The sequence below is a fragment of the Nicotiana tomentosiformis genome, chromosome 11, assembly GCF_000390325.3.
Source record: "Nicotiana tomentosiformis chromosome 11, ASM39032v3, whole genome shotgun sequence".
NCBI classification, from domain to species: Eukaryota; Viridiplantae; Streptophyta; class Magnoliopsida; order Solanales; family Solanaceae; genus Nicotiana; species Nicotiana tomentosiformis.
This window is the reverse complement of record NC_090822.1, coordinates 27,083,632-27,106,981: the sequence shown is the minus strand read 5'-3', so window position 1 is coordinate 27,106,981 and position 23,350 is coordinate 27,083,632. Positions and strand designations below refer to the sequence as shown.

Below are 23,350 nucleotides of genomic sequence, written 5' to 3'. Positions count from 1 at the left end.
GTCTTACTAGCATATTATATCTCAGTCTCTGTTATTCCTTGGTGATACATTATATCATTTCTATTTTGGGCTGATTTTCCTTGATTACTGAGAGCCCATGAGACTATAGAGGTTAATGACTGAGTGAGGCCGATGGCCTGTTTGTGAGGTATTTATATCATAGCATGTGAGTTATCCGTGCGGATACAGATATTTATACTATAGCACGTGAGTTGTCCGTGCGAATTCTGATATGATATTGTAGCACGTGAGTTGTCCATGCGGATCCTGATATGATACTATGGCACGTGAGTTATCTATGCGGATTATAGCGCTTGGGTTGTAGGAACCCCTTCGGATTCTGTACAACCCCAGTGAGCGCATGTACCTATTGAGTGCGAGTGTTGAGGACTGAGTGCCGAGTGATGAGCTATTGAGGAAGTCTGAGTGACTGTTGCCCTGAGAGGCTGTATTTGCTTTCATTGTTGTTGCACATAACTGCCATATATCACTGTTTGAACTTCTGGAAGATATTATATCTGATATTTACCTGAATTTGGCTTTTATAAACTGATTTGACTTAAATTGTTGGATTCGAAAGCATGCTTATTTTCCCTTGTTGAAACTATTGGAAATGAACTATAATTGTGTAGTTCGTCACTATCTTCAGCCCTTATTTAGTATTGTTACTTATTGAGTTTTGGTTGTACTCACACTACACCATGCACTTCATGTGCAGATTCAGGTGTTCCCGGTCATAGCGGGTATTGATATTTGAGCAGATGATCCCGGAGACTATCGAGGTAGCTGCATGGCGTTCGCAGGCCTTGGCCCTCCTTCATTATCTTTATTTGCATTTCTGTTCTTATTCCTTAGACATTGTAGTATATTATTCCTAGATACTCATGTTCTCGGTGACACTCTGATTTTGGGAGAGATTTGTATTACGCTGTGGATTTATTTATGTTTTTAAAAGGTTTCATAAATATTAACTGCTTTCGTAAAATTTTCAAGCTTTTTATTGTGTTGAAATGGTTAAGTAGTGGCTTGCCTAGTTCCACGATAGGCGCCATCACGACGGTTGATTTTTGGATTGTGACACAAGTAAAGACATGAAATGGTAGCAAAAAAAGCTATCACACAAGACAACTTCAACATGTGCATTACTTAAGTATATGAAGACAAAATCACCAAAATCTGGTAAAAAAAACTGGAGGTGTTTGAGCTTTAGTGCTTCTATTTTACTGGCTGAGAATAATGTAATAATCAATCGTTTGAACTATATGTTCATGGTGTAGTGTCAGATGTAAAATTATATTAACTAAGTTGTTGATGTAGTTTATTCGTGTTGTATTTCTCTTTAATGATTAATTATTTTAGGCATTTTTCTAAAATATGGTCTAATGCTATGTGTCATTTTTATCTTAATTATGGTTGTGCTTTATGAGATAATTCTAGTTGAATAAGTACTCACTTTGCAGTCAAATTGTAGAGTTGCCTTTCAAAAAAATTATCTTAATATTACAACAATAAGATTACACAAATAAGAAATCAAACGAGCAACAATTACATTCTCTAACACTAGATTACACAAATAAAGTTCAACACTATACAAAGCATCCAACCATTTGAATAGCAAACATACACATTGAAACAAATACTACGATCCACATCATCTTCAATTTTTTTCTCTTCTTCAATTCAGCCTCAAGTTCTATTTTATCATTCTTCAAGCCAAGATTTACAATCTTCGATTGGGCAGGGAATTCAGGATTGTTCCCCTCAAAAAATTCACAAGTAAATTATTCCATAATATTTGCATCCAAAAAAAAAAAAATCCTGGGTTAGCATTTGTCATTGAGGGTGCAGCCCACATCTGCAAAAGACATTCAACTTCATCTCTATACTGTATTGAGTTTAATAAATGAGTATTCTTACAACATAGGTAAGAAATGAAAGGAGAGTAACTAATTTACAAAAAGAAGAAACAAGAGAGGGAGAAAAAAAATTCAAATATTGAGATGAAGAAGACATGTGAAAAGATGAAGAAGAAAACTGAAAATTTGAAGAAGAAATGTAAGAATATAAAGAAAATAAAGAAAAAATAAAAAGTTGAAAAAAGATAAGCCTAATTAGCTATTACACACGGGCAGGTGGATCCATTTTTATGGACATTTTCACATGTCACGCGCCTTTTTAAGAGTTATTTCATACATTTTGCAAATAAGCAATATTCTTTTTTATAATTAGAGGAACATAGTTCCGGGGAGAGTTTTGGGAACACCTGATAGCTTAAATAGGAAACAGACAAAAAGTTGATAGTTTAGGGGATTTTATGGTATTTAATCATTTTGTTATAAATTTAATGTATTACAAATCGGTAAAGGAAACCTCATATGTATAATAAGAAAATACCTTCATAACCAAGTAACCAACTTAGAGGGTGTTTGGATTGGCTTTTAAGCTAGTCAAATCAGCTTTTAAACTCTTTTTAGTTTTTTTCAGTGTTTGGCAAAATTAAAAAGTGCTTAAAATAAGTTTAAAACTGCTTAAAACAAGCCAAAAAGCAATAAGTTGGGCAACCCCAACTTGTTGTTTTTTGACTTAAAAGCTATTTCTGCTAAAAAGCCACATTTTTTAAGCCAATCCAAACGAGTTCTTAGTCCCAAAATAACTAACTTGTTTCCATTAAATTGCATAATGACTGGACATTCATAATTAATATTATTTACAATAATTTTGTAGTAATATTTCATTTTGAATGTAATTTACAAACATTAATGGGTATATAATCTTTATACTAGCAAATCAATAACATATGAGAACATGTAACAGTATGTAGTAAATAGTGATTAGTTAACAGAAAAGTCAGTTAAATAAGTTAATACAACATATTTAACTATATCGGTAATGTAATACATATTGTTAGTACTTAGTATATATAAATTAATTTTAAAATTATTATAAAACAATAAAAGAAGAAGAAAAGTATTGCAGAAAAAAGTAAAGAGAGAGAATTCTTATTGATTTGGGATAAATTACAATGGAATAGAACACATATATTTATAGGAAAAAAGTGGCTTAGCCACCAAGTAACAAACCCTAAGATCTCTCTAAAATATATACATTCACCTTAAATATAATTCTATTTATAACACTCCCCTTAAATGTCTATTCAATAGATAATGCACCTCGTTAAAACCTTAACTAAAATAAAACCTAGTGGAAAAAAAATCTAGTGAAGGAAAAAGAGTACACATATCTAACAATACGCCTTTTGGTTGTCTCATTATAAACCTTGCAAGGAAAATTCAGTGGGACAAAACCTTGTAAGAGACAAAGAGTACAATGCGTATTAACTCCCCCTGATGAGAGCATCAATTTACATCTTTAAGCCTTCACATCTCGATCTTGTGCATCATCTTCAAAAGATCGTTGGTAAAAATTTAATAAACAAATCAACCATATTAACTTGAATGAATATGTTGCACCTTGAAATCATCATTCTTAAGAGATATGTAATGTCTTCATAAAATGCCGTTGAATGGCCTTTCCAATATCTCCATAGAGATTCTCGCTATGTAACCATCTCATAGATGCATATTGTGTGATATACATAGCAGGTGAATGAGCCCATAATCATGTCATGACCTAAAAATCAACTAGTCGTGATGATACATAACCCAATCCGTCAGGTAAGCCAATTAGCAACCATCCAATTTAATAAGATTTATTAAGAAAAAAAATACAATTGAACTGTTATACAAGAATTCCCAAGGACTGGTAGTACAAATCATGAGTTTCTAAGACTTAGAGTTTACAAAGTTGGTATGAAATAATACATCATCTGTTCGAAATGTACATAAACAGATTTCTAATAATCTAAGGCTACCATGAACAAGAGGCAGCTACCACCGAACGCAAGTACATCTTCAAATTCAGCTCCCATAGAACACAACAACATCAACAGCCAACATCTGCACGCAAGGTGCAGAAGTGTAGTATGAGTACAACCGACCACATGTACTCAATAAGTAACAAACCTAACCTTAGGTTGAAAGTAGTGACGAGTTAGGACAAAGGTCGAGGTCCAACACCAATAGCCAATAACTATTCATAACAACATAATGAAAGTAATAAAAGTAATAACTCAGAGATGAAATACTCAGTTTGTTCACAGTTCCAGAAAAAAATAGGCCTGCTTTTCAAGTATATCGGTGAAAACCAAATCTTTTACCGAAAACGCCAAAAATGTGAGTAAGTTTGAAAACTGTGATTTTTCCCAAAGGCTTTCAACAAGTAAATGTTTCATATACAAAGGCATGAGGAAAATACATCTATATGCGTACATGTCAATGTATGCATGCCAACTGAAATACCATGCAGTGATAAAACCATATGCATACTCTCGGTGCATCAATGCACTCAGTCCTCCCAATCCCTCAGTCCCCATAGCCACTCAGTCTTCACAGTCACTCAGCACTCGAACTCGGCACTCGCACTCGGTAGGTACCTGCACTCACTAAGGGTATGTACAGACTCCGAAGGGGATTCTTCAGCCCAAGCGCTATAACAAGCCAACCATGGTATAAATCAGTAAAGCATGTTGTGGCGTGTAGCCCGCTCCCATCATAAATCAATAAAATATGATGCGGCGTGCATCCCGTTCCCATAAACATCCTCACCATCAGGCCCTCGGCCTCACTCAGTCATCAATCTCTCCAGTCTCTCGGGCTCTCAATGTCATGAAAAAGCAGCCCAAAAATAATGATGTGATGTATCAATAAATGGTAATAGAGACTGAGATATGATATGCATATGAATGCGTATGACTGAGTATGTAAATGCAAATGACCTCGGTGGGTCTCAACAAAATAAACATGTAGCCTAGATATGTTTTCTAACATGGATCACAGCTCAATAGCTCAAGTACTTAGAAATTTCATGGTTACAGGTGAGGTTATGTAACTTCACAATACCACATAAAATAGTGGAGTCACAATTCACATTGTGTACGCCCACACGGCTGTCACCTGGCATGTGTGTCACCTCAACACCAAACGCATAACACGTAATTCGGGGTTTCATACCCTCACTTACCTTGAACAAGCCGATTCCAATATCGAGCAAGCCAAACGATGCTCCAAACTATCATCCCACACGTACCGACCTTCGAATGGCTCGAAACTAGCCAAAAGCAACTCAAATACATCAAACAATGCCAAAGGAAACAAACATAATCGATAAAGGTTGAATCTTTAATCAACGCTCAAAAATCATCCCAAAAGTCCAACTTGGGCCTGCACCTCAGAACCCGACAAAACTCATAAAATCCGATAATCCATTTAATTACGAGTCCAACCATACTAGTTTCACTCAAATCTGACCTCGAATCGATGTTCAAAACCCAAGAATTCGCTCTATGAAACTTTAGTCACCCCTCCCCCCCAATTTCTCTTTTGAAATCATCAACCAAATGATAAAACTGAATATAGATTCATGAAATATAACCAAAAATGACTAGAGAACACTTACCCCAATTCATATAGTGAAAATCGCTTCAAAAATCATCTCAATCCGAGCTCCATAGCTCTAAATATGCAAAAATATTCGAAACCTTCGAAATAGAGTACTATATACACTGTTTCAGAGGTACCCTTCGCGATCGCGGTCACAAACCCTGCGATCGCGATTACAAAATTTTGCAGGATAATTTTTACCTTATGTGATCACGGCCATCTCCCCGCGATCGCGAAGAACAAACTTCCATTTAACCCTTCCCAACTCTTCTCAGACAGCCTATAGTTTATCAACCATAATGTTTTGTACAAAACTCCAAATGATAAACGGTTTGATTTTCTGAAAACTAGACACAAAGGGCTACAACTTTTATTTTTAGATCATCTCTAGATTCCTTATAGATTACAAGATATAAGCTTCCAAAGTCGAGTGAGTGCATCAGAGATTTTCTTCTATCGATCGCGAGAAAACTTCTGCGATTGCGATTCACAACTCTATTTTTCCTATTTTTCTCTTCGCTAACGCGACCAAATCCATGCGATCGCTATGTACACCCATGTAGCCAAAAACCATCAACTAAAAAATGGCCTAGAAATGGTCCGAAACCACCCCCCAAACTCATCCGAGCCCCTCGGAACCCTGTCTGAACATACCAACAAGTCCCAAAACATAACACAAACCTATTCGAGGCCTCAAATCACACATAACAACATCAAAATCATGAATCGCACCTCGATTCGAACTTGATGAACTTTGAACTTTTAATTTTCAAAACTCACGATGAAACGTATCAAATCAACCCGGAATGAACTCAAAATTTGCACACAAGTTTCAAATGACATATCGAACCTATTCCGACCCCCGGAACAATAATCCGAACCCGATAACATCGAAGTCAACTCTCGGTCAAACTTATAAACATTCCTAACCTTTAAATTTCTAACTTTCGTCAATTTGTACTGAACCTTCTAGAAACATGCAAATACAAATCCGGACATACGCCCGAGTCCAAAATCACTATCTGGACCTAACGAAACCATCAAAACTCTAATCCGAGGTCAAATACTAAAAAATCAAACTTGGTCAACTCTTCCAACTTAAAGCTTAAACCATAAAATTCATTCTTCCAAATCGATTCTGAATAACCTGAATGCCAAAACTGACGATTTACATAAGTTACAATACATCATACTGACCTAATCATGACCGTAAACTACCGAGCGAAGTGCAAATGTTCAAAACGATTGGTCGGTTCGTTACAATTCACCTTTGATATTTCCAGCATTCATGGGATTTAATCCCAATTTTAGTTGATCTATTAATTGATGAGAACAAGCAACATAAGAGAATTCGTAAAGAACTTTCTAGTTCTTTAATATTTACGCATGTGAATTCTCTTTTATTTTTGCACAACATACTTAAATTTAATAGTTAAACTAGTTATGCCAATTGGATAAATTATCAATATTTATAAACTTCAGGTTTACACCATGACGTGTGCAGTCATCAATAAACTCCAAGTTTATTATGATATAGATTTTTATATCAATAAACTTCTACTTTCTCCTTCAGGGTAGGGGTAAAGTTTTCGTATATACTACCCTTTTCAGACCCCATTAGTGAGATTTTACTGGGTTGTTGTTGTTGTTGTTGTTGTTGTTGTTTGTTGTTGTTTATTGTTTCATACTTTTATTTGTGTAGTACAGATTGGAGAATAAATCACGTAGCTTTTCACATACATATTACCCCGCTACAAGTTATAATAGAAGATATTAAATATTTTCTTTATTTATAATCTCAATATAACCAACCGCTTTCGCGAATACTTTAGAAACTCATTAAGTTTCTTTGATGCTTACTACGACGCAATACCTTATTGATAATCAATTTTATTTCTTCAAAATAGTATAGTTTGCTCTTCTAGAGCTTTCGATTAATTTTGTACTACTACATATTCATCAACATCCATATGGTGAATATCTCTTTCAAGGAGAAAGTTATACCATTATGGTCATGGTCAAAATCATTATAGGCAAGATATGTTGCTTCTATTACTTTTGCCCTGTAATAATCACATTGCCATACTATTTTGGCATATAATAGGTACGTGACCAATGATTATTCATGTCATCATAATGCCATTATTTTTTAATTTTATCTCAAACCTCCTTCTAGAGGTGAGTATGGTATATTCACTACCACTAGTACGTTTATATTATTTCAAGAATGAATATGTATTCATAAATCATATGTTGTCACATTCACACCATGAATGGACCATAATCATCTATATGTTCTTTACAAAATCTCATGTCAAATTGATGACAAACATTACTTTCACATAGTAAAGAATTATTTTGAGAATCCTTATTATTCTCATTACCACAATGATGACGATTATAATTTCGTCTATTGACACGTCCACATCCATTGATACCTTCACGGTAATAATTTTATCATCTTTTAAACTTATTACATATTGCTACCATATTCACTTAAGGGAACGACAATGAAGCAAATTCAATGGGACGGGTTTCTACTTCTTGTGCTCACGATCATACATGACTTTGATCATGGCAAGACAAAAATTTTACCACTTCAGGTGTTTATAATTTCTTACAAACTCTGTTAGAGTTATATCAAAATTTGTTGTCTTTACTTGTATTTAAAATTAAATCATATAATTTCAAAAATTTAAAAGAGAAAAATAAGGTAAAATACTTACCTTAAATTTAGAATTTATTCATGAAGGAAGTTAATGGAACAATTGACAATCATTATGTTTAATATTATATACAAATTGAGCATCATGAGCATCATGCAAGTATCTCAAAGCCTGGCGACCAAAGAAGATGCCTCTACTCAGTTTGTTAGAGTCTCGTGCTGATAACGTGTTATAAAACAATAAAAGAAGAAGAGTATTGCAGAGAAGAGAAAAATAGAGAGAGAATTCTTATTGATTTTGGATGAATTACAATAGAATAACCACTAAGTAACAAATTCTAAGATATCTAAAATATAGACATTCACCTTAAATATAATTCTATTTATAACAAAAATAATAAACTAAAATTAATTAAACTGTTTAAAATTGATTAAAGCCTTTTGAGTTATAGAGGAGATCAAAGAAAATAAATTCTCTTGATTTCCTTTCCAAGAATAGAGTAAAGGAGATGTTAAAAGAAGGAAATAAAAAAGTAAACCAAACCAGATTAAGAACAAAGGCCCAAAAACTAAAGAGAAGCAATCCAACCAAGCAAAAAGTCTAGTCAATCTAAAACCCTAGCCGGAAATGGGCGATTCTTCCACCGCCGGCAACGGCGACTATCTGCCGCCGACAACTCCCAAACTTCCGATACCGGGAAAACGGAACATCCTCATCACAAGCGCTTTGCCATACGTCAACAACGTTCCTCACCTCGGAAACATCATCGGAAGTAATTAATCTCAGCAATTCAATCTTTAATTACCTCTCTTTGCTCTGTTTTTGATGTCTCATTTTATATTCAAATTATGTTCTTTTTTTGTTTATTGTAGGTGTGTTGAGTGCGGACGTGTTCGCGAGATACTGTAGGCTTCGGGATTACAATGCAGTATACATGTGTGGTACTGATGAATATGGCACGGCTACTGAGACTAAAGCTTTGGAAGAAAATTCTACTCCCAAGCAAATTTGTGACAAGTAATGCACCTTTCTTTTATATTAAATTCATCAATTTTTTCTTAGAATGTGCACTAAATAAATCAGTTAAGTGCATCGCAATCACAAACTAGTTGGGACTTGGGATTGGCTATAGGAGACCTTTATATACAATTCACTTTAATGGGGTCTATTTATTTCATTACTAAATCATTAATATATTCATACATATTTGATACTCCCTCCATACCATTTTATGTGATTCACTTTGATTGGACACTTAGTTTAAAGAAAGAAAGACTTTTAAAACTTGTAGTCTGAAACAAATCATAGATATTTTTGTGGCTATAAATCATCTTATTATGGTTAAAATCGAAAGCTTAAAGTTAAATTATTTCTAAATATAAAAAAAATATCATTCTTTATTGGAGACGAAAATGGAAAATGCAGCACATAAATTGGAATAAGAGGGAGTATTAAAGATGCATTTTTTTTGTTTGTTTGGTAGATAAGATACAAATTTAAGTTTCTTATTTGGAATTTGTGATAGTTTTCTTATGCTAAAATTTTAATTTTTCATTCTTAATAATTGATATACTCATCCATTACATTTTCTTAACCGTTAGTATAGTTGTTTGCCAGCTATAAATTGTTTGACACCTCCTTTTAAAAGACAGAGCCATGCGTCTACACTGTGTTGCTGCTTAAGTGAGGCTAAGTGTCCATGTTGTGCTACACTAGAGTTTAGAGTTTAAACACATCTCCCGCGTGCCTTTAACAACACTCGAATCATGTGTCGTGTTGGAACATATAAGAGAGGTCCAAGAAAGCAGTTAAAAACTCAAAACTAGCATCATGGATTCAAGTCATTCTTGATATCTCTTTTCGTAGAATAAAACTTTTGACATATCTTGGACTTGAACTCTATCACTGGAGCATAATTATACTCTTGGGTAATAGCAGGTGAGATCAATCATCAATGTCGTAACTTGGAGAAGTGAAGAATAGACAATATAGACATTCCAGAGCCGTGAGAGACTTTTCAAAGTTCATACATAATTATTAGATCCTCCTTTACATGGAGGAAGTCACACACTTTAAAGTGGACAACTAAAGGACAAGATTAATTCTCAACTAATGGGATGATGATTTCTGGTTTATCAGGCAAATCTCCCTCCCTAGGGCGGTGTCAAACCATAACCCCTATTCTAAGTTGCGGATAGTGGTATAAGAAATCACCATATTCTCAAGAACTGAAGGTCTTTGAGAATGCTTAAGTGGTGGTGGGACTCATTTGTAGTCATGGGAAGGCATGATTATATCTTAGCATAGAAGTAAAGTTGTTGAGATAGAATTTAAAAAAGTGGGATTTGAACACTTGAAGGTGCTTCGAGAAGAAGAAGGATCTAATTTTGGAGAATTTTGCAGTGGGCAGCCAATGCAAGAGGAAAGGTCTCTATCTCTGACTAATTAAGGTTGGATATTGTCACAATCCAATCTGGGCCTTGACCGACGATCAGATGGTAGGGCACCAAAGCAAGCACTGGAATTCTACAGAAATGTAGAAATATAGACAGAGTTTTCTCTATTTCTAGGACTATCCATATTTTCTTATCTCGTCTAAGTTACATACCACAAGTCCGCAACAACACTTATGAAAAGTAATACTTCTCTCAATTTGTTTGACAAGATTTGACTAGATGCATAGTTGAAAAAGTAGGACCTTTTGACATAAACTTATGCATATCATTATAAAAGTGGGAATCCCAAAACTAAAAAGTTAAAAGACCTAAATACTCTTCTAAATAATTATTTATTAGAAAGAAGAAACTAATCTTATTTGAAGTGTCTTTTTTAAAAGATTGTGTCCATCTGTTTTTGAAGTTTGGTCTTACCGTTGGATGTTTTTGAAAGTGTCATCTATATGAAGGCAATCATGACAAGATCTTAGCCATTCTTCCTATTGATTCTACCAATTTCTTATTCGTTTTTTTACCAACGTTGAATGTATATAGTATATTGTTACTCCTCTCTCTTTTATATTCTACTCCATCTTCCAAAAGTTTCTTATTCTATTAGGTTGAGTTTTGGTGTTAGAAAAAATCAACTTTGATTTCTTGAGTAGGCATTGTATCTCAGGAATAGAATTTCATTAAACCATTAGTGGTTATTATAACGGTGACTGAAGTGGAATATAATACTACTAAAGAAACGTCACTTTCTCCTCAAAATTATACTTTGATTGTTCATCTTTGTAGGTTCAAACGATATCCAATCATTTTGATCTCGACAAACAAGTCGACGACCCACATTGATCATTCATAAAAACTTATGTTATTCTTTCTTGTATGATTATTTACTCGAACATTGCTTTAATAATGTAGATATTAATTTAAAAAGTGTACTACAAGACTCGGGATATACATGTAAAGCACGTGCCGAGAAACTAGTATGTATAAACTACCAAATTCCTTCCGCTATGGTTCAAATGAATCATACCTTATCACAAAAACAAAGAGAGAAAAAAACTAAGGTCTACATAACTCATGCCAACCTCTAGAAAACATCTCATTAAGGGCAAAGTGAGACGTTAAATATTACTTCCTTCACCCCAAATTTATGTGATGTAGTTTAAATTTGAAAGTCAAACTCCTTAATGTTGACTTCAAATTCAGACATAGAATATTTAACTTTTCTGAAATAAAATTTATATATTTGAAAACTACAAAAAAGTACTACAAGTCACAATAATTAACAATTCAAAATATTTAAAAGGCATATAAAAGAATCGCGGTCAAAGAAAAACGTGTTTAACTCTTGAAATCCTAATTGCATCACATAAATTGGGACATAGGAGTAGGAGTTTCTAAACACAAAAAGGTGTCAATTTTTTTTGGGACGTACAAACAAAGTGATGGTGCCAAACAAATTGGGATAAAGGGAGTAGTATCCATTACTAACCAATCATATGTAACACAAAAAGGTGTCAATTTTTTTTGGGACGTACAAACAAAGTGATGGTGCCAAACAAATTGGGATAAAGGGGGTAATATCCATTACTAACCAAACATATGTAACACAAAATTACTGACGTCATCACAAGTTCACAACCTTGAACTACAAGAAAATCTAAATAAACTTATAAATATCACGTCAACTGAAATACTCGTGATACTGATTAATGAAGCAACACTGTGAGTTTTAAATGAATGGCAATGACAAATGATAAAGACTCCATGTACATGAACAAAATGCGGGCTCACCATTGCTGTCTCTTTCAATAGCTCTTACTAATAAGGTCCTCATCAGCTTGGGCAGTTGTCTCTGTGAAACAAGAGCTAAAGAGTTCGCTGTCTCAAAATGATAGTAGTAATAGACTAATAGTAATAACAATGATAATAATAATAATTATTATTATTATTTTTGCATGCTTCTCCCTAAGTCCTTGCAAAATTGATCCTTTCACCTTTTTTTTTTTGGTATAGACGGTTACAAATTGTTGGGACTTTATTTTTCAGTATTGGAGCTAAGCATGCATTGCTTTGTTCACAAGTCCTTTCTTCGTTTTCTTGGTTTTGCAGATACCATGCAATTCATAGAGATGTTTATAAATGGTTTGATATAAGCTTCGATCAATTTGGACGCACGTCTACTCCACAACAGACGGAAGTTTGTCAGGCGATCTTTAACAAGCTTTGGGAGAATAATTGGCTCTCTGAGAACACTATGCAGCAGGTATATAATTCTTAATAAGTATATCTTCTGGTAGATGCTTGGTTCTGTGCTGCTATTGCCAGGCCTTAAGCTCTTTGGCTTCAAATATCTCATAGATTGAAGTAGCCCGAAACTCAGTTGATGCGTCAAATTTGACATATTTATTACTGAAGCTAAGTTTATTTCACAGCCGTACTGTGACACATGCAAAAAGTTTTTGGCGGACCGGCTTGTAGAGGGTAACTGCCCAACACCAGGTTGCAACTATGATTCTGCACGTGGAGATCAATGTGAGAAGTGTGGGAAACTCTTAAATCCCACTGAACTGAAGGATCCAAGATGCAAGGTTTTATTCTCCTCTTTTTCCAGATGCGTATTTCTTAATATAGTATAGTTAAAGTACTTCTTGTCATCTGGTTATTGAAGAAAGTACTTCTCATCATCTAGTTTCTTTGAAAAAATGAGCATTTTTTGGCTAGAAACTTGACTTATTTTTGTCCCTTCGGGCACATCCGATGGAATTTGAATGAGACTTGACTTAAACAACCTTTTATTTGGAAATTTTAAAATACCAAGAACTTCAAGGACATAAAGCATGCCGGATTAACAATACAAGAATGTGGTAATGATTTTACTTACTACTGAAGTCTTAGCTTGCTTACTCTACAGGTCTGTCGTAACACCCCTTGCATCCGAGATACAGACCATTTGTTCCTTGAGCTCCCTTTGCTAAAGGATAAATTAGAAACTTACGTCAACAACATGTCAGTGGCTGGAGGATGGAGTCAGAATGCTGTCCACACAACAAATGCCTGGCTTAGAGAAGGACTAAAGCAAAGGTGTATAACTAGAGATTTGAAATGGGGGGTTCCAGTTCCACATGAAAAATACAAGGAGAAGGTTGATTGAGTTCTTTCTGAATATATAACACTTGGTTGTAACTTGTACCTTTACTGATAATTACTCCACTTGCTGTTATCAATTCATGTGTTGGTATAAGTCGAAGCAGCAATTTTTTTTTTTCTGTTCAATTCCATTTAGATTTTCTTAACAACATTATTTATTGATCTATTGGTAATTAGGTTTTCTACGTGTGGTTCGACGCTCCTATTGGATATGTATCAATAACATCATGCTATACAACAGAGTGGGAGAAGTGGTGGAAGAATCCAGAGAATGTGGAGCTCTATCAGTTTATGGGCAAAGATAATGTGCCTTTTCACACTGTAAGTTCTTGAAAATCCATAAAAGTCTTGATCAAAAAGATAAACTCCATAAAAGTATCATCATCTCTTTGGTGGTAAAAACGAGGTTGATACGACAAAGTCAGGTTACTGTACTTGGAATGAAGGATAATGGAGACAAATTGAATATACTGAGATAGTGGTTTCCTTGATAATTGTTTACTACTCTTGTAATAGACTTGGGGCTATTTTTCGTAATGGCTTGGGATTTACATATTTAATTCCCTCTTTAGTAGAGGGTGCGAAAGTTTACATAGGAATATAGGATACAGAAAAAAGAAGAAAGAAGAAAGAAGAAAGAAATTGACCACATATGAGAACTTTGTTTTGAATCTTTTTCCTTCTATTTTTGTTTAATCTTAATCGGTCAAGAGCTTCTGCAGGAAGATTCAATCATCAGTTCTTCTATAATTAGAAATAATAAAATTGAAGCAGTGTTATTAATATAGGATATTTGTTAACATATAAGTCATTCTTCCGTTTTGTCAAGGTTCCAAATCTGATATTTAAACAGACTAGGGTAGAGATCATAATGGATAAAGAGAACTCATATAGCTGAGCCCAACTAATCTGAGATTGAACTACAGTTGAATGATTGACTTGGAGAAATATGCTTAGGGAGTTCCAATGCCATGAATTTTCCGGCTCCGTTGCTATGTAGGATAAGCTTAACCGTAGTGATATTATTTCTGTTAGTGGCTATTACATGTAAGAAAGTAAATTTTGTATTTTCCAGGTGATTTTCCCATCTACGCTACTTGGAACTGGTGAAAACTGGACTCTTATGAAGACTATCAGTGTAACAGAATACTTGAACTATGAAGCAGGTTAGTTGGAAATAAGGCCGTGGAAATTGTCCATATGTTCTTGCTGCTTGGAACTTCATATACTGGAAACACCAGTTCATACTGCAGAGTTAGTGCTTTTCTCATTTGATTTTTTGTTCGTGTCTCTTTGTTGTCATAATCAGGCAAGTTCTCAAAGAGTAAGGGCATAGGAGTATTCGGTAATGATGCAAAAGATACAAACATTCCTGTAGAAGTATGGAGATATTACTTGCTGACAAACAGGCCAGAGGTGGGTTCTTGGTGGTTGTAACTTCTGTTGCCTGATAATTCCCTATTCTATAATGCTCTTTTATACAGGCATGATTACTAATGGATTTCAGTTATCTAGGTGTCGGACACTTTGTTTAGCTGGGCAGATTTACAAGCAAAGTTAAACAGCGAGTTGCTAAGCAACTTAGGCAATTTCGTCAATAGAGTCCTAAGTTTCATTGCAAAAGATCTGGGTATGTCAGCTAAATGTGTTGTATGATATATTTACATAGTCTCCCCCTCTTGATATGCTTTTGCTCTTGTCAGCTAGTTTCGTGTCTGTTTTATCTTAATTCTTGAAACATTTTGACTATACCAAGCTTTGGCAGCTTATTTTGCGTGTGTTCATTTTCCTACAGTAAGTCTGGTTTATGTATCAGATGACATGGTTTATTATGCTGTTTCGTGCTTTTGTGTTACTGGTATTGTCTACTTGACTGCTTGTGGTTGATTTGATGAAATTATTGTTTCTTCTTCCTGTGAATCACAACAAAAAATCTACTTGCCACCTTGGATTGTAATGCTGGTATATCATCGAGAAGAGAAAACAGAGAGGAAATATTTCTTGTTCTTCCCTAGAAAGATAAAGAAAGATAAAAGGGGGGAAATTTCTTGGCTGAAAGTTGCTTCTGATTTGGATAACTGCCTTGATTCCTTAATGTTTGCTTTAAAAGTATCTTGCTACTGGTCACTGATCGAAAAAAAATCTTGTTACCGGTATATTCATCATAAAGAGAAAAAGGGAAGATTCTTATTTCTGCTAGAAAGATAAAATCGGACAACTTCTTGACTGAAATTTGTTGTTTGTTCTGGTTTTGGAGTGTTAACTGGAAATAATCTAGTCCGTTTTCTTACAGAAATCTAACAGATATTTATGAAAATGTGCTCATACAGTTTCAGGTTATGGTTCCATAATTCCCAATCCTGAAGGAGCTGAATCACACCCTTTAACTAAGGCCTTGGGTGAAAAAGTTGGAAATTATGTGGAGCAATATATAGAAGCTATGGAGAAGGTAACTACACTGCTTTAACGGGGTCTTTCCAGTTCTAATGGAATAGAACTCATTTCAATTTTTTTCCTTACATGTGTTTTGTATGACTTTACCATCTAAAAAATAGGGCAATATGAAAGAAAAAGGTTCATATAGATGATACTAATTCTTTTGGATTGAGGCTTAGTCATGTCAGTACATTCCTCTAGGTTGAATGTTTGTTAGGAGTCTTCTAATCTGCGCCCAAAGGTGTAGCCTAGTGGTCAATGAAGGGAAAGGAGAACCATGAGATCTCTGGTTCAAATCCCAGGACAGACAACAAAACTAGGTGATTCCTTTCCATCTGCCTAAGCTTGGGCGAGCAGAGTTACCTGGTGTCTGTGCTGGTTAGAGGTAGTAGGTACCTGGTGGAACAATCGAGGTGCGCAAGCTGGCCGGACACCACTGTCATTAATAAAAGTAGTCTCTCGTTAAAGATTTGTATACCCAATAGTGTCAAGAGAACCAAAATTATTGGGCATTGGATTGGGATAGGTCTAAACGTAGTGACATGGATATTGAGGATTCATATAGCTGGCCAGTCACTAGCTTGAGGTTGAGACTTAGTAGTAGTAGTTGTATCTTACATGTGTTTTATATCTCGATTGGGTTCTTCTTTCCTTTCTATGTTCTGAATAACCCTTATACACTGCAATTCTTTTAGGTTAAATTGAAGCAAGGCTTGAAGATTGCTATGTCTATTTCTGGAGAAGGAAACGGTTATTTGCAAGTAAGCCTGTCAAATACTTCCCAACTGTCTGTTTTTTATTTATTAGTTGCCCGTGCCATTGTATTTTTCTCTTTTGAATTAGAACCTGCTTTTGAATTTCAGTAATGGCTGTTAGCCTCATGGTTGCTTTAATCTCCTAAATTTAGACTTATCATACTTCTTTCTGTAGGAGAGCCAGTTCTGGAAACTTTACAAGGAAGATAAGCCATCGTGTTCCATAGTGATGAGCACTGCTGCTGGCCTAGTGTATCTTCTTGCATGTCTTTTAGAGCCATTTATACCATCCTTTTCACGTGAGGTATCAACTCTGTTACCATCATTGCAGCATTTAACTGTGTCTAAGTTCTGTACTGTGGCTGAGGTTCTGTCTGTGCTCATGTTTGATGCTTTTTTGTCTTCCTGTGGTTAAGGTTCTCTCTTTGCTCAATGGTTTGATGCTCTTACGCCTTTGATTGACAGGTGCTTAAGCAGCTGAACTTTCCTCCTGAAACACAAGTTTCACTGGCTGATGAAAAAGGTGACGTTGAAAAAAGCAAACGACCATGGCATATTCTACCTGCAGGACACAAAATTGGAATACCAGCACCATTGTTCAAGGAGCTGGTAATGCATTGCAGTATCTTGTTCTTTACTGCATGTCTTATTCATTCTTTCATTTTTGTCTAAGATTGAACATGCTTATATGCAGAAAGATGAAGAAGTTGAATTTTACAGAGAGAAGTTTGCCGGAAGTCAAGCAGATAGGAATTTGAAGGCAGAAGCCGAGGCAAAGAAGATCACTGATCAATTGAACAAAGCAAAAATCTCTGGTGACTTATGTTTACTTTTCTTTTCGCCCTCATCTGATAAGTAAGAATTCAATTGCAATAAAAGAAATTTTCAATTATGACAGAACCACACCCAATAGGGGCAGGAGAAAGTGTGTTTACACAACTAGTGTATCTGATCCTCAGCGCAAATGAAATTTCTGATTACAATTTTTTTTACTTTCATTAATAGTTATAATAGAAATGGGGAAAAAAAACATTCAGAGATGGACGGGAAAGTGTTCAGTTGTTCACCTTACTTTTTATATGTTGTTTTGTTCGGTGGATCTTGCGGGCATATCTTCAATTGGAAATGCCTTTTTGTCCTCAGAGGACCTTATTTGGTACTTTTTCTTGTAAGAGATATTACCTATATGTTTTCTCTGTCAGTATGTAGTATGCTACTAGCTGTTTTCCTTTCTCCTGAGTTTGGAGATTTTGAATATCTGCATTCAGCAAAAAATGCAGTGACTTTGTATCAGTCTCCCAGGTTTTACAAATAAAATATTTAGTTGGGGAATTTCGGGCATTCTTAATATGTCTGATATGCTGTAGCTGCACCTTCTGGACGCTCTTCTTCTGTAGGTCTATTCTGGATAGTCTCCTGATATCATAAAACCAGAATCAGTTGACATGCATCACCACCTCTCTTAATCATGCCATTGTTTAATTGATGCCAGACCTCTCAAACACATTAATCAATCAGCTATGCCTCAACCCTAAATTAATCGGGGTCGGCTATGTGAATCATTTATATCCATTCCGCTCTTTCGAATAGTAACACATATCTTCTGATTATATATGGTAACTCCTAAATAATTTATATCTAATACTGATATCTTATCATATTCTTGTTAAAGAGCTTCCTTTTCTTGTGTGTGGGTGGGTGGGTGGGTGGGGGGGGGGGGGTTCTTTATCCAATGGTTTATGGCTGTATGCTAGAATAATTCTTACCAAATCGTTACATGGACTGCTGGTCACATCGAATTTTGCTTATTCTATCAGATGCTAATAAGAAGAAAGAGCGTGCTACAAAACCTTCTGTAGCCAAATCTAAGGGGTCAGCCTCTGTTGAAGCAGAAATTTCGATTAGCAGACTCGATATTCGTGTTGGTCTCATTACAAGAGCACAGAAACATCCCGATGCTGATTCATTGTATGTTGAAGAGATTGATGTCGGTGAAGCTCAGCCCAGAACTGTTGTTAGTGGCCTTGTAAATTATATTCCTCTGGAGGAGATGCAGGTTTGCATTCTTCACTTTCTCTATGTGTTGATTATAAATTGTTAGCTAGCAAACATTTTCACAATGATATCTTTCTAACAGAATCGGAAGGTTTGTGTTCTATGCAACCTAAAACCAGCAAGCATGAGGGGCATAAAATCCCAGGCAATGGTTCTTGCTGCTTCTAGTAGTGATCACACTAGGGTAAGTGACGGCCTATTGCTTTTATTCCATTTATCTACAGATTGCTTATATGCCTTGCCAGGAGGATACATAAAAAGGAGAGAATTTTTACAGCATAATTCAGGAAAACAAGAAATGGTTCTTCCATTTTTCTTGTTGTCCCAATTGCACGGACTTCCTTGATCATCACCACTCTGTTGATAGTAAATAGGATCAATTCAGGATACCTGCCTAACAATACACAGAGAGCTCGCTCTGATTGAGATGCCAAATAAGAAAAGACATGTAGAGTGTGGAAATTTGGGTCAAAAGGAGGTTTGCATATTCCCTCCATAAAGGAGTATTCAGTGTTAATGTAGACCAAACACTGTCGACTTTTTGGATGAAGTAGCTACAGTTAAATATTCTATGTGCAATTTGGCAAATTTTGATGCACAAAATACTGAAGCATGTGCCAAGTTTTTCATATAGATGACATGGAAAATTTGTTGAGGTATGCCATTGTACAAGACCATCTAAATAGAATGTCTAAGGTAGATGTAGCTTCTTCCGCTGCGTTATTTTTGGTGAGAACCATGAGGTCTCAGGTTCAATCCCAGCGAAGGCAAAAAGCACTAGATGTTTTCTTCCTAATAAAGCTTTGGTGGATACCTGTGTTGGTGGGAGGTTGCAGGCATCCAGTGGAATAGTCGAGGTGCGCACATACTGGTCCGGACATCATCGTCATAAAGAAGGAAGATGTAGCTTCTTTCAATGCGATATTTTTGCACAAATGGCAATACTACCAACTTACATGTAATTTACATGTGGCCACTACCAGTCAATTTACTGTATAACTGACGTATGTTTATGTATAAGGGCAGCCCGGTGCACTAAGCTCCCGCTATGCGCAGGGTCTGGGGAAGGGCCGGACCACAAGGGTCTATTGTATGCAGCCTTACTCTGCATTTCTAATGCATGAGGCTGTTTCCACGGCTTGAACCCGTGACCTCCTGGTCACATGGCAACAACTTTACCAGTTACGCCAAGGCTCCCCTTCCAATATTTATGTATGTATTTCAAAAATTTCTGCCAGTATAATCATTACTAGAAAGGGAAATTGACCACTTAGTTACTCTTGGAGATTTTTTCCCTATATTTTTGCTGGAGCACACTTAATGACTTTTTAACACAGATAAGATGGTTGAAATGAGAAAAGAAAACAAAAGCTAAAAGGCAGAAAAGAGGAAAAGTTGGAAAGTTAACTTATGCAGTATGATGATGGTTGCATGTCAGGTTGAACTAGTTGAGCCACCTAAAGATGCTGCCATTGGTGAAAGAGTAACTTTCCCCGGGTTTGATGGCACTCCCGATGATGTCTTGAACCCTAAGAAGAAGGTTTGGGAAACTCTTCTGGTGGACCTGCACTCAAATAAGGAGTTGGTCGCTTGCTATAAAGATTTGCCATTCACCACTTCAGCTGGTGTTTGCAAAGTTGCATCCATTTCTGAAGGATCAATTAGGTAATTTATTTGGCTGATCTTCTAGAAGAGGAATTCAAGATTTTGCTTTATAATTTCTTTCACATTTTTTCGTCTTTCCTTCATAACGATAAACAATCAAATTTTCCCTTGTGATTGACTAGAGTATTGTTAAAAGGAAATGAGTATTGAATGTACTTCTTGAATCTTGCTATGTATCTGATTTTCTGTATAATTACATAAGTTGCACAATTTAAATTAACTCATCAGCCGCGGTACTTCAGTATTCAGTTAGAAAAGGTATTATCTGAAACCTAAGAGAATCTTTAAAACTTTAGTTTGCCATTCTATACTTGGCTGCTTGGTTAATGTCTCTGAGAATAGTCCCTCGGGTTCCTGTTTTATATGTAGGAAAGAGATTGTTGGTACGTTGGTGTATTATCGGGTCTGCCTGTTGTAAAATTTCTTATGAAAAAAATTAACAAACACCAAAGCTGTATTGCCCGACCCTTTGATGGCGCTGTGTATTGTTTTTTAAAGGATAATCTTGCTTGTAAATCTCTTACCCTTGTGTAGATATAACAGAAGCATTTCTCTTTTTACCTAAGAGATCTATAAATTGGATTTTTGAGATCAAAGGTATTTCCCTTGCAAGATAAAAGATGACATTTGAAGGCTCCTAGCCTAGTGATAAGAGCACAGTGATGTGCGGGTTATAGACAAAAGCCTGATACTTAAATGGAGAAGGGTAGAAGGTAGATTTATTATCCATTGATTTTTAAATTGTTTGTGATTGGCCTTTGAGAATTTTTTGGTTATACAAAAAAGATAGACATGTGAATTTGAAAGGAAAAGAAAGCTTTTGTGATATATTTCCCCACATGTGGGATTACACTGGTTTTTTTTTTTGTACTATTGGGGTGTGTATTTTTCTTTTTCATATCATAGTTTGATGAAAAGTCGTATTGAGGTATAATACAGGGCATGTATGAATTATTTAAAGTATTTTGAACTGCGGTGCATTTTTCAAACTGATATTTACAAAATGAAAATATGTTCATTGAGATATCCCCTTTAAATCATCTTTTGGTGCCTAAAATAGGATATGTTTAAAAGGTGTTTTTACTTGGTGAATAAGGTTCAACTAATAAGTGAGAATGAAGAAAATGATTTTTAGTTTAACTAGAATTGATTCTTATCAAACTAGTTTGAGTTTATGTGAATGAGATATTTATTTGGGTACTACGATGTATTAGCTTCAATGTTTGATTTGAAAGACATGTTTAAAGCTATAAAATTCATAAAAAGTAGTACAACCCAATAATAAGTACGAAACACTTTCAGCTAACTCCAGGTATATCTTGTAGTTGGAATTGGCAAACATTTTTTCTATTCAAAGAAAATTACCGGATTTTTCGTTTAATTTAATATAGTGCAGACTTACAAAATGATTCAAGAGAATTTTAAGGAGATAAGATATGATGTTAACCAGTAGTGTAATTTAATAGGAGAAATGGAGGTGGTGTGGGGGCTAATAGAAGTCCATGTTATTATGTGTCAAAAGAATTTGAAATCAGGTAAATTCGTCCATTTGAACTGGGATTGTGGAACATTAGATACCACGAAAGTATGTAGTGAATTAGGGTTGTACATAGGACGGGTTGGTTCAGATTTTTCAATTATCAAACCAAATTAATGGTGTCGGATTTTTAAATTTATAGACCAGATCAAACCAACAAAGTCGGGTTTTTCAATCTCGGTTTTTCTCGATTTTTTTTGGGGTTTTCCCATAAAATATGTAACCTGTGCTCCAAATATTTCTTAAGTCCTAGTAAAATACAACTATATAATGTATTTTCCAATAAACTAACACAATAATATGAGATAAGTCATAGCATTATACTAAAATATTCAATAATAAAAATAAAATAATAAAATAACATAAAATAAATATTGCTAATTAATAAGCCATAATGAAAATTAACATAATCTAAAAATACTATATAGGTCATGCTAAAATAAGTATAGCTAATAAGTACTAATATTAATTACATAACTAAGCACTAAAGAAAAAGATAAACTAAGTTATGCATTTTCATTATAAGTCAATGTAAAACTAAAATAATTATCCAACACTATCGTCATTCCTGGTATTGAATTGAATTTCTTTTATTAGCATTAGTATTGATTTGAACTTTGTTTGAGTTACTATATTTATGGGCTATAAAATTTATTTACCATTCAAGAATGTTAAGTCTAAACTTGAAATAATATGTTACAAGATAAAACTGTGAAAAAGTTTAAGAAATATTTATAAATTATATTACAATAAATGTTTATATGTATAAAATATTTTTAAAAATTATATAAATGTACTATCGGGTTGGTTTGGTTTTGGTTTGACTTTTTTTAGTTAAAATCAAACCAAACCAATTATGGTCGGGTTTTATTTTTCAATACCAAACCACATCCGTTTTTTTTTTTTGACTCGAATTATCGATTTGGTGTGATTTATCGATTTTCTTTGTACATCCCTAGATGGAATAATAGGAATCCCTCCAATTTTAATAAGAGTAATCGGGTTTGAATCTTAAAAATAAAATTTTTTGAATATGGAAAGTTTTACCCATAATGGACTTACCCGATGTGAATATGAATTGATTTGATCAATGAATTACGAATACCAATTACTAACTTTACCTACATTATTAAGACAGACGAAA

At 34.8% G+C, this 23,350-nt stretch overlaps 1 protein-coding gene across 1 annotated transcript; it reads left to right on the top strand.

Annotated features, from left to right (window-relative positions):
- Positions 1-8,679: 8,679 nt before the first annotated feature.
- LOC104107465 (methionine--tRNA ligase, cytoplasmic-like) lies at positions 8,680-20,833 on the top strand. The gene is made up of 17 exons (XM_009616282.4): positions 8,680-8,936; positions 9,037-9,181; positions 12,721-12,874; positions 13,044-13,199; positions 13,523-13,753; positions 13,936-14,079; positions 14,834-14,924; positions 15,068-15,174; positions 15,274-15,388; positions 16,089-16,207; positions 16,890-16,955; positions 17,125-17,253; positions 17,415-17,558; positions 17,644-17,764; positions 18,767-19,005; positions 19,087-19,188; positions 20,443-20,833. Exons 1-17 carry the CDS (start codon positions 8,792-8,794, stop codon positions 20,671-20,673), a joined length of 2,439 nt encoding a protein of 812 aa, XP_009614577.1. The 5' UTR covers positions 8,680-8,791; the 3' UTR covers positions 20,674-20,833.
- The last annotated feature ends 2,517 nt before the right edge of the window (positions 20,834-23,350 follow it).